Source organism: Limanda limanda, chromosome 11 (assembly GCF_963576545.1).
Source record: "Limanda limanda chromosome 11, fLimLim1.1, whole genome shotgun sequence".
Classification (NCBI taxonomy): Eukaryota; Metazoa; Chordata; class Actinopteri; order Pleuronectiformes; family Pleuronectidae; genus Limanda; species Limanda limanda.
Genome location: NC_083646.1, coordinates 9,211,973 through 9,225,052, shown reverse-complemented (window position 1 = coordinate 9,225,052; position 13,080 = coordinate 9,211,973). Strand labels below are relative to the sequence as shown.

The 13,080-nt window shown below is 39.5% G+C and overlaps 1 protein-coding gene across 1 annotated transcript; it reads right to left on the bottom strand.

The window, feature by feature from the left end:
- Positions 1 to 1,699: 1,699 nt before the first annotated feature.
- LOC133013940 (meprin A subunit beta-like) lies at positions 1,700 to 10,901 on the bottom strand. Its single transcript, XM_061081024.1, has 12 exons — positions 10,827 to 10,901; positions 8,291 to 8,375; positions 7,862 to 7,979; positions 6,972 to 7,147; positions 6,499 to 6,717; positions 4,072 to 4,239; positions 3,669 to 3,899; positions 3,143 to 3,586; positions 2,843 to 3,016; positions 2,610 to 2,715; positions 2,435 to 2,500; positions 1,700 to 1,778 (listed from the first exon to the last, which is right to left on the bottom strand). Exons 1-12 carry the CDS (start codon positions 10,899 to 10,901, stop codon positions 1,700 to 1,702), a joined length of 1,941 nt encoding a protein of 646 aa, XP_060937007.1.
- Positions 10,902 to 13,080: the final 2,179 nt, after the last annotated feature.

The following is a 13,080-nucleotide window of genomic DNA, read 5'->3' as shown; positions in this document are numbered from 1 at the left end:
AAAAAAAAAAATGTTTTTATTTATTACCAGGACTGGCTGCAAAGCAGTGACGCACTTAAATTATGTATAAAATAATATTGTCCACTGTCCACTTACGCAGCGGTGACACACTTGTCGACTTTCAAAGAGATCAAAAAGTAATTTCCTTGTACTCAGTACACAGTATTTTGCAGTGCAGCCAATAACACAAGCTGAAGCTTCAAATTACCAAAGTTTAAAGTTGCTATCATCAATACTTTTTGTGCTTTTAGTGTGGAGGTGCTCTGGAAGTAGTGAACCGAAGACATAACACCTGTTGGCAGCCATTACAGTAAAAACAGCCAGAGACCAAAATCTAAAAGTTAATAAGAGTAGGACCTCTATTCATCAGACAGATTCAACCATGTCTCTTAATTCCTTTTAATCTCCGCTTTTCTCCTGAACGTACAAAAAAGCTACTGATCTTCACATGTTCATCATATCAGCTCTTTATAGCACTAATAGATTTTTTTTAATGCTTGTTTCTGCTGACCCCACGTGGCAGAAAACAATCATGTCTGCTAGTGAGCGATAACCTTTTGCCAGCTTTGATTTTACAAGGTTTTTATTACTTAGCGGGTAAGTGTGCAGGAGGTGTGTAATAGAGTTGAAACAATTACAGTAGTATTAGATGGCGTTGATGGGAGCTGGGGGTTCTGTGCATCAGACCTGAACAGCACTTACTCAAATGGGGGGGGGGGGGGACCTGATTTCCATGAGTTATGTTTTTCTGTCAATTAAAGGGTGAACTCATGAATTTCCTACAAGACTACCATTGGAGCAACAGTAAATCTTAAGGTTATTCGTTAATTATATTATACATAGTGTATGGGAAGGCATCAAGTTTTGCAACCAATGAGGTTTGAGGCACTATCTACAGCTTATTCAGTTGAATTAATCTGGAATCATCATAAATAAATGGTTATATTGCAAAATAAATAAGAGCAATAGCTACATAAAAACTACTGTACAATACTTTTCATTACCTCCAGCAAGGAGGTTATGTTTTCACTCAAAGTCCCATTGTGGATTTGTTTGTAAGCATCATTACCAAAAAAAATGATTTTCATGAAACTTGGTGAAGGATGCAGTATGGGTCAAGGTCGACCCCATTACATTTTGGTATGTTGTGAGATAGGATAGGATAACATGACTCATGTGCAGAGCAGATGACTTCTCTTATGTGTATTTTATTCATTTGTGATTTCTTAATTATAATAACATCCAACTCAGAAATAGAGGTGGATTCCTCCAAAGAGTCGAGAGCCAGGAGTAAGTCTCCATAACCACCACATCTTTATTAAAGTAAAGAAATTATTAAACACAATTAGTATCTTTAATCAATAACATGTATACATCAGTATTTCAATGATAAGCTCATAGTGTGTGTATTTTAAAATTTGTATCATTAAAGAAATATAGTAATACACAATATCCCACAAACCACTTAACATATTTTCAAGAATAATCCATAAATGATCATCAGCATGCAAAACTAAAAATGTATACGATCCCACCACACAATGCAATTTTTTTTTATTGTAGGCATTTCTTCAATTCTCTCTTGTTGAAGACACAAGAGCAAGGGACTGGTCTTAATGAACCATGTATCCCTGACCAGTGTCTCCCAGTACAGCCTTGGTTTGAATAAGCAATCAAGGCAAATTGCTGGTCCTGTCCATCATGGCATTGAAAGCATCAGTGCGAGCAGCAGGGTGAGGACAGGAGAAGCCACCATTGCAGGAGAGAAGCCAAAGATGCTTTAACAGAAAGAAAATAATTAAGTAATAAAAACAATATGTGCTGGATTTAACAGTGACAATTGATTCGCTGCTGAAGCTAGCATATGACAAATTCCAACTATACTCTTATTCTGGGTCTTCCCTTATATCCCTCTTCATTTTTTTTACAGTTTATTTACTTTCCCTGTATAAAGGATCACTGTGCAATTTAGGTAAAAGGGATCTATTGACAGTAATTGAATAGTAAAATAATTCTTGTGATGTTTTCACTGGTGTGTTTCATCTAAATTGAATAAATTCCCTAGATTCCCTAATTGACCCTAGAATGGGTCCTTTATCTTTAAACACTTTATATTTACATTGGGAGCAAGTGCCTCTCTACGGAGGCCACAAAGTTTTTGTACAGTTGCCCAGACTGGACAAACTAAACACTGTTTGAGTTTTTATGACAACTGAAGGCTACCACAGGTTCTCTCATGTTTGGAAGGGGAGGCTGAAGTGAGGGGTGTTCAGCTGCATCGTAAAAAGTCACCACTAGATGTCACTAATTCTACTCACTGAAACTTTAACAGACCCCAACAGACCTGTTTATGTAAGTTGCTAAACAGCATCAAATTAAGCTTTTACAAATACAGTGTTCAACAAGTTTAACATTTGTTAGTATATCTGAATACCTTTTGTCATCAGTTGTTTTAGGAGGCATTGTTGGAGGAGGAGGTGGTCGGGTGAAGGGGGCGATCCTGTAAAAGACATTGCATGACTTTAAAGGCGTCTCACAAATTTCACAGCTTTTTTAAAACGTTATAATGAGGAGATAACTCAGTGCTGAAAATGTACTCAATGTCCTACCGTGGCACACATGGGCCACTATCCAGATCCATGGGAGGATGTGCAATCTTCCCTGGTGCCAGCTCAGGACATGGTAAAGCACTTTCATTTATCAAGGCATTGAGATCTAGAAAAAAATAATATTTTAGTAACAGCATGCAACAAAACGTCCACTCAATGTTAAATTGATTTAAATGCTTAAACTATGTTTGGTGTAAAATTCCAAGCAGAGAAAAATATTTAAATCAACTTGCCTTGGAAGCTGAAGGTTATAATCAAACTGTCTCCCTTGACGTAGTTTCTGGATTGAATTAGATCAATATATGCAAAAGTTCTGTAGCCTTGCAATGGTCCGGCCAAGGCAGTCTGATTATTCTCATCAACGACTTCAGTTCCATTCTTACGAGGATTGTCCCATGGACTTAAACCTGTTTCCAAAAAGGATAGAACAATAAATATACATGGCAAGGGAGTAAACACTGGCATATCACATGCTAAGGTTGTGAATGCATAGTTTTTTTTAGAGGGAATTGTTCATGTTTTCGTCAGTTTACCTAAGTTGTTGACATGATTTGGGCTCGTGGTGAAACTTCTGTCAAGTGACATGTGCAGCTGTAAGTTTGTTGTCTGATCCAGCATTCGTAGAGTCATTTGCCTTTGTAAGCAAGGCCACTGCAGCTTCTCATCATTTTCGCCTGACAACATTTGCATAAACAGTGAAAAGTAGGATCCCTTAAACTGTACTGCTATACGGTAGGCATAGCCGTCTATGGTGTACTGCTGTGGGCTGTAGATTGTAGCTGTATTGTTGCTTCTCTCCATATAATTATCTATCTGCAAGGACCCATGTGGACACTCGATCTCGGACAAATTGATGTCATCAATTGAGAAACCGCCTGAAGAGTTCCCTGCTCCTGTAAGTGCCTCAAACTCCACCTGGAAGTGCTTGGTGGCATTCAGGGAAACATGATGGATGCGCCAGTGAGATGTTTGAGGACCTGGAGGGAAGGAAATGTCACAGTCCATCAGAATCTTGCATACCATTTAGATGAGACTGATAATAACACAGTCTGACATTACCAGTGATCTGTCCCATGAGGCGGCGGGTTCCCTCAAGGTCGTATTGATCGTCAAACTCTCTGATCCAGATGTTCAGTATGTCTGACTCGCTCCCACTGTGGTAATAATATAACTGGAGACACTGGACATGACACTCCCTGGTTGGCTCCATCATCTTGGTCTCCAGCTGTGAGGTTTTACCTTCCTCACTGCTTGCTGTGCTAGCATGCATGAAATAACCTTCTTCTGTACCTAGAATGTAGTACAATCTTAATTATCTTAATCTTAATTATATGATGTATAATTTAAGTAAATCATATATGTGACGTTTACATTACAATATTTTCCTGAAAGCTGTATGTCCTACTTGAAAGAAAGAAGAGAATAAAAAAACATGTCGATATAGAAAATGTTGAGCTCTTACCATTCTTACTGCTGGCAGTGGGTAAAGTGGTGTGGTCAGTTTCAGGTCCACCCTGTGCTTGTTTTACCATTTCCCAGCCAGTGTCATTGCTACTGTTTGAGCAGCTGTTCATTCCACACATGCTCTCATTAGAGAAGCTGCAGAACATGTGGAATGCAGTGGTGTTCTCTGTTGAGGTGAACGAAGAACAAAGCATTTAAGACGATGTACTGACATGGGGGGGGGAATAAGTGTATTCAAGTCTACTCTCCCTCTCATCCTTCAATTTTGATTCCAGTATCATCATTACAACCAGTCTGACATGCAGAGCTTAAATATGATGGTTACACAACCAGTCCTGGTGTCTCCCCTCCTTTCCACCCAACTCTCCTCTCTTCTCCATTTTTCTCCACTCATCCCAAACATGGCAGTTCACACTGACTCTGGTTCTGTTAGAGGTTACTTCCTGTTAAAGGGGAGTTTTTCAGTCTCCAAAGTGTTGATTGAAAGGCTCATTGTGGGAACTGTTGGGTTTCTCTGTAAGTTTTAAGTTCTCAACCTCACTATGTAAAGTGCCTTGGAATACAAACAAAATTGAATGGAAGATAAGTAATGAGATCAAAAGTGAACAGTGTGCTATAGCTTCAATTCAGCCTTGCGTTTTGCAGATAGTGGTTTATTATGATGTGCATTATATTATGATTCATTTTCATTGTTCGATTTTCTCAAAACACCTTTTCTGTTGCATGAACAACAACTGCATTAGATTATACAGCTCCCCTTTAGGAACCTGGAACTTGCTCGGCCTCACAATCTCTGCCTTATTCACAGCTATGTACTGTACTGTGTTCTGTGGCTATAAGCTGACAAGTAACTGCATATTCGTGCAGCATGACACTAACGTCAGACCCCCAGGGATAGTTCACTGAAAAATGAAAATTCACTCTTTTTCCATTCACTTTTATGCCGATGGAGGGGTGAGAGAAGGGTTTGAGTCCAGTGTTGCAGCCGAATCCAATACAACTGAAGTCATTTTTGCCCGCTTCTTCAGACCTAATAAAACAACAGATAAAAACACTGCTGGTGTGGAGTCATCCAAGTGTCCGCAAGTTTTAAGCCTAAAAGTCCACTGGAAGTGGCTAATGGCCGGAGCATGCTTCTGTTCATCTCATTCATGGTTTTCCAACCGTTGCGCGGGTTGTCATGCAATTCCCCGCCAGAACACTAGGCGGAGTAATGATTTTTGTCGAAGTCGGCTCTTCTTCGTGTGTGGCACGAAGAAGAGCGATTTATTTACATCGCCACGGCGGCTCCTCAGAGCCTTTTTCTGGCGGAAAAATCCGCCGGTTAGTGACGGGTTATACTAGTGGTCATAGTTTCGGATCTCTTCTGCCAAGTGCTCTTCAATTTGGTCCATATTCGTTCTTCTAAATCTTCCGTGGTTTCCGGGCATGAACCGGAAATGCGACACCGGAAATGATGTAGTTAGCAGACCAATCACAGCCCTTGCGGGCGGGTGACACTTGCGGGGCTTTGCCTTCTAGTTAGAAAAATTGGCCGACGCACGTAAGCACGTAAGAAGGGCCGTGAGGGGCCCGGAAGGGCTCTTGCGCTTCCGGGCCCGTGAAAACGCAGAAGCATGCGCCGGCCTTAAGCTAGTGGACGTAGCCACATGAATGTTCACCCCATGCGTTCCCTTGGGTTCTCGTGTGCGGTGTTCCGAGGTATCCGTGCGTACATGAACCTGGCTCAGAGGAGACTATCAGAGGACATTTGGGCTAAAAACACAGTGTAAATGACACCGGTTCGATTCGAATATGAATGTCGGGGCATGTGAACACTGTGATGACACCACACAAGTAGTATGGAGGCATGTTAAGTTTTTCTGTTTTATTACGTCGGAAGAAGTGGTCACTAGTTACCTCAATTGTATTGGATTTGGTTGCAACACTGTTTACCCCTGAAACTCCAGGAGTGTGTTGTGGCCTCAAACACTTTACCCACCACTCCATCGGCATCGTAATCCTATCATACATATTGGCAGAAATGTCTCATCTTGGGTCCAAACAGTTGATCCAGTGGAGCACCAAGAGAATTACTAGTCACAGCCAAGAAATAGTCAATATACAAATGAATAACAATTGCTTGTGGTGAGGCAGGTAGCAACCACCACAAAGTGGAAAAAGTACATTTTATTTCATTGTAGTTGCCTAAACCTGCTTCAAACTAGTGGAAGGGATTATGGTCAAATCAAAAAAAAAATTGGCAAAAATGTCAAGAAAAAATTATAAGCAGGATAAAAAATAGGATAATTACGTTTTCAGATATGTAAAAGTGTCAACAAGTACTCTTGTGGATAAAAGAGGATTTTGTATTATAGGCGTATTATTTCACAGATTTTAGTCATTGAAACACACATTCCCAAAACATGTAACACCAAGCTCTTACTGCATTTGTAGCGGCGGTTCAACTCCTTAACATCCATTGGACTCATTTGCAGTCTTTGACCAATCACATTCTGGAACTTTGGATCTTTGGTGACAATTGTAGACCCGTTTCCATTGGAGAATGCTTCAGAGCCATAGTGCATTACTGAGTTGTAGTCATATGGGAGTCCCGAAACGGTGCTGTATGTCTTATTAGCTTTCTCAAAGTTGTGCTCATAACCTGGATAACATATAAAAAGAAAATTGAATGTTCAAATTCATTAATAACAATATACCATATTGAAAACCTAAAGAGCAGCATATATGGTTGAGATGAACTCTCTAATTCATTATTAGAGAAAACAATCGGATCCATGGATTAGTTAACTCATTCATTAGTACATTTGTAATACTCTAGGACCCTTATGCACCACAACTGTAATATATTTAAGATAAATCACTGAATATAATGAGCAGGAATGCAAGAAATATAACCTTTTCGGATGTTCTTAAATAGAATCTTTACATGATCATCTCTGTCATAGCGGCTTTGTTCGTGGAAGTAGCCAAGAGCGTGGAAAAACTCATGTTGAACAATGCTGGTTGAATCACAATTTCTGCCAATGGAGATCTCCTGTCCACTAAATGTCCTTCCAACATATGACCAGCATCTAAAAGAGACAAAGACTTAACAGTTTGTATAATTAAACAAATACATTGACTAATACAATACCGTCATGTTTTTAAATTCAATCAATGTAGTGCCTTAAACACTACATGTAAATAGGCTGATGCCACAGGTGCATGGTTTTAAAGGCCAAGGTGGATAGCCATTACAATAGCAAATCTACCAGGTAGGTAGAGACAACGCTTCCCTGAACCCTTTTTCTGAATACTTTACAAAAACTGTGAAATTCCATGTCATTTACTTCAGATCAGGTTTTTTCAGGTCACAACAATATTGTTTTCAAGATAGCAATGCACCGGCAATGTCTGTGACCACACCTCATTTTAAGACCAATACGGCGATGGGTGCTTAGACACCAGTGCATTTGCCATTTAAGCAATGCAGGTGCTGAATTGCAAAATTACTGAATAACTGAATCACTCCGAAACTAGCTAAGACACTTATCAGGGGTTTCCCTTTAATTTGCACCAGGTATAAGATAGGGCCCCCAGCAAATAACAATGAACACAAGCTTTGGTTACAATAAAACTCCACGTGGCTTTTCATATCTGTTGTTTTGGTTAACGCTCAAAAGACTCCAGTGTAGATATAAGACATAGGAAAGCAGAGAATTATATTCTTATGTTATATAACATTTCTGTATGATAAATTATGTTATTGACTATCAAAAGTGTCAGGAAAAAATCACAACACATACCCGTTTAACTTTCTGATGGAGATGTAATAGTATTCTTCATTCCTTGGTCTGAAGTCAATGCATGACTTGAGCCTGTACTCGTCGAGGGCCCTCAGGATCACTCCTTTAGCATTGAAGTCTTCCATTGTTCAAGGGAATCGCGTCACAGGTCAAATCCAAGAGATGATGAAATGAATTCAGATTGAGGTACACTTGCTAAAGTGCATTACTCTGAAAGACTCAGTCTCTTTCTAGTTTTCTTTCAAGTGAAATGTGGTTACGATGTGGCAACAGCCTCGGACTAATGATGCTTACTAAACTGCTGGCTACCAGCTGGTGTACAAACACGTTATATACTTCATAACATCAATCTAAAGAACACATGTCGTAGGTGAAGTCCTATGTCACATAAAATTCAGGGTTATCATGCAAGATACATTTTATATTTACCAAGGTCATTTCCCAAAACATATGGGACTGGGGATTTCCAAAGCCAGTCGTCATTACTAAGTGAGCTCCTTTGAACCTTTGGTGCCTGAAATATTTTGGGTGTCACACAAGATGAATACATACACATTTATCACTCTTAGAATAATTTGTTTAAAATGCTCAACTCACCTCCACAATATCATCACGTAAATTGAATGCTAAGATGAAACAGTAGACAAAAAAAATGATATTTCAATAGAAAAATCACTACTAGTAGCTACTGACACTGTTCCCCATGAAGTCAGGTCAAAAATATCCCAACAGTGTTCATTAAATGACAAGAAGATGTTTAGATGTACCCCTGTTTATTTCCGTAATGTCCTTTGGTTGACCAACTTCTACAAAGAGAGAGAGGGAGAGAGAAATGTGAGATGCTGCTTTGTAAAGTGGAAATTGTTAATTATTAAATTTAAATTTAAATTAGATTAAGTAGAAATAATGCAACTGACCCTCAACATCTATTATTTCTAGTTCGTCCTGAAATAAAAAGAAAAAAAGAAAGTTTAAACACATCAACAGTTTGCTTGTTAATACAACATCAGGCATCTTGTCAAACGTTTCAGTTGCATTTCAAGTCAATTCTACAGTAAAGCAGTTGAACAATGAGTAAAGTCTTACTGTGTCTGCAGAAGAAACGGCCAAGCCCATCACAAGGAAAATGAAGACTTTCATCCTTGCAGTGTTTCTTGGACCACACTTAAGTCAAACAACAGAGAAGATGGTGAACCATGAAAAGAACTTCAAAATATACATATGCAATATAGTTACAATATGTGTAAGTGAATTGTTAGTTTTATTTGCATTGAAATAGGATAGAAAAGGCCACTGATGTTTACCTTCTGCCACCCTGCCCTCAGCTGTAAAGAAGCTCTGGGCTGCAACAACCGGCTTTTATGCGCAGACGACGGCCCACTGGCAAAACAGGTTTTGAGAGAATTTAATGCACGCATTGTTTGTTGACTGGTTTCTGTTTGGGTGTCAAGGTTATGAAGACAAAAATTGTGGTCATGCAACTTGCAGGCAGGTCAGGTTATCTTGTTTCAGTTTTTCCAAATTACACTGAAAGTTATACTAAACACTAATCCACTTCTGACTATCTTAGTTCTTTTTAATCATTTCCATTGCAGCACGACATTAGCTCCCTCTTAATTGTTGAAACTTGCTGAGTGATTACATTTCAGTCAGACAACTAACATCAAACATTTATTGCAGCAGTTGAACAGGATTAGTGTTTGGCGTCTAGGCTCTCCCTTAATCACTCCCCCAAACGATGACACAGTAATAATGGGAGTGATGAGCAAATACTTGTAAACCCCCTCGGAGCCTATAGGTGGATGCTGGGGCGGTGGAGGGGCTGAAGCAACTGGTCGCAACACTGCAGCAGCAGTTCGAGCAAAGGGGATGATCGAAAATGTGTCTCTGCTTAAATAGACCACCTGATAAAGGGGGTGTGTATTATAGATTGTTGTTGAGAGTGAGGTATGTCACATGATGTGTGTCACATGTTTGGAGCAGCCCAGCTCGAGTTGGCTGCCTGAACTAGCTCGCAGGCGTCTCTCCATGGTACGAATTGACGTACAGACTTATTTTCAAAAAAATCACAATATTTGAAAACAATATTGGAGTTAAAGTCTTTGGGCCAATCGTGCTTTTGAATATTGGGATGCAAACAATACTGTAGAAACATTTGACAAGATGTCAATGTCACTCTACCATCCATGATGTTGTTCCAGATCAGGGGCGGCTCCTGGCATTGGCGACATTGCCTAGGGCGCAAAATGCCAAGAGGTCGCCACAAGAGGCTGATTTATAATGACATGATACATACTTTAACCAATGCAGTAACGTCACACCATTGTCCTCTAGCCCCAGGGACACAACGGAGGCAGAAGCACTGCAGAGCGCCTCGAAAGCTGTGCACCTCCTTTCCGCGCCCATGTTCATCAATCGGGCCACAGGCAGCAGGATCATTCACTCTGCAGTAACTGTAGTGAATGGGGGACACTGCAGGAGCTCTTTCACTTTCACTTGCTGCTGCTGTTAACCCATACATTTGTTTGTTTTCTCTCATGTGTAGACAATTTTTTATTGTTACGTTATTCATCTAAAAAGGTATAAAATCCCATAGGACCTGATTTGGTGCAATGGAATAACTATTATTCCCTGTTTTGTTGATGGAGGTCGATAGAGGCTTTGCAGGGATCCATGTTAGAGCCTTCAGTCAAACTACTTGTTCCTTTTAGATGTATTAAAGTTAAAGAGTCTTGAGGCTTCACTTTAACCTCCTAATACCCACACACTGATCAAAGATGAGACATTACAGAGCACCAGGTTTTATTCCGTGCAACAGCAACTTTTCAAACATATTTCAAGGCAACTTGGGAACATGGCTAAAAGGTTTATTGGAATAAAGGTTTGACATTTGTAAACAGGAAGTAGCTTCGTGAGGTGGTACGGGAGGACGTCGTCTCTGTCAGGCCATCAGTCCTCCAGGAACCTTCAACACCATCTGGATCACAGACAGATGCTGGATTCCATATTCATAGAGCAACATGAAGTCTCTGTCCAACATCTAGTCCTTAAAGATCAGCCGCAGAGCCTCCTCTCCTGCACACACACACAAATACACACACACACACACACACACACACACACACACACACACACGCAAATACACACACACACACACACACACACACACACACACACACACAAACAGTAAGTCAAACTGTAAGACATATATTACTTTTTTAAAACTTAAAGTAGGTATTAGTTATTAGCATTATATTTATACCCCAAGCTGTTGGTTATTTCCCTGTTGTCTTTAAAAGTAGTTTATTGGCAAATTTATGGTATGAAATTAAAAATTCACACACACCTTCCTGTACTTTGGAGTAAAATCTTGTTATATACCAATTATGTACTAATTTCGTATTAAAGTAAAAAGCTGACATTTTCAGGGTGTCAAGCGGAGGGTTCCTGCCATTAGGGCCAGTGAGGCTGTCACCATGGGAATCATGGTTCCTGTTGGAAGACTGGGGAGACAACATGGTGGTTACAACAAAGAATTGTTTGAGTAAAACTATAGTTTCATTGACTTAAGGGCAAATCTGAAGTGCATTGCTATCAATGTGTAGAATGCATTTTAGAACATTGTTAAATTGTCATATGAACATGGCTGAAACAATAAGACTGAGCAATATCATGAAGTTATTATTTCAAATTTTATATATTTGTGATTTTGCCAGTGATACGTTGTTTTCCATAATATCTAAATGACATTTTATTATTAAAGGATCTAAGTAAAGACTGTTAAGAAGCTGCCAGTGATGCAAAGATCATTGTACCTGACTGCAGATGATGATGTATAAGAAGGAATGAGAGTTGTTGTACTGTTTCCCATCCTGTCAGAAGACGTAGGAGGTTATTACTGGTTTGTTTTAACAGGCATTTTCACATTCTTTGGCAATCCATCTCCAGTGACTCAGTACATGTCTACATATCTTTAAACAAACTGTATTTGTTCTTTTCCTTGTTAGCTGCATCTCTTACTGTTGGTTTAAGCAGTCTCCCTTATCGTCTGTCTGCATTGGAGTCACGAGGCTCAAGTTCGACCATCTCTGAGGCTCAGGCAGGTCCCAGCCATTCAGTTGCAGGTTTGATAGATCTGTAAATAAAAGTGTTTAATATATAAAGTCATAATAAGAAAGGTTTTAGCGCACAGTCTGTTGCTGATAGACTGAATATGTATTAATTTACATAAACTGGTTGTGGTTTAACTTCCCTGTAACTCATCCAGGCACAATGACACAGCAGGATTGAACATTAACACTGCTGGAGTTAAATCGTTCCTAGTTATGCATCTATCAAATGTAATGGAGCAGTCTTTAAAACATCAGCACCATGAACTTAAGGTTTAGTGAACATGCAGATGCATAAACCACGTACCATCAAATGAAGTGGTCGGGGTAGCGATACAGCAGGAGCTGGAGGCCGTAGCCCTGTCTGGTTAAGAAGCGTGGGCTCAGTAAGCTTGTGCCGATACTGCTGTCTATCAGAAAGTGGTCAAAGTTGGGAATGTGCCAGACATGATGTGGACCCTCGGCTTCAAACAGGCTGAGGTCATCAACCATGCCATGTCATTTGACCTGTGATCTGTCCCATTAAATAGCACAAGTTTGTCATCTTCTGCGCAAAAATACCACAATTAGATAAAATTGTGTGGTAAAATACTTACTGCAGTTGTAAAGCTGTTTGAGATTCCGTACAGCATTGGAGCTCATTTCTAGACGCTGACCAATCACGTCTTGTTACTCCGGTTGATTAGCGGTGGTATGCATTTCACCGAGTGTCATTATTGTCATAGATTCTATTTGTTTACATGACCCATGTGCACAGCAGATGACATTTCTTATGCGTATTTTATTCATTCTTAATTATAATAACATCCAACTCAGAAATAGAGGTGGATTCCTCCAAAGAATCGAGAGCAAGGACTAAGTCTCCATAACCACCACATCTTTATTAAGTAAAGAAATTCTTAAACAACACAATTAGTATCTTTAATCAATAACATGTATACAGTATATCAGTATTTCAATAGTAAGCTTATAGTATGTTTGTATATGTTCTAATTTTATCCTTAAAGAAATATAGTTTTACATGATATCCCACAAACAACCAAACATATTTTAAAGAATAATCCATAAATGATCATCGGCATGCACAACTAACAAAAGTATACGATCCCA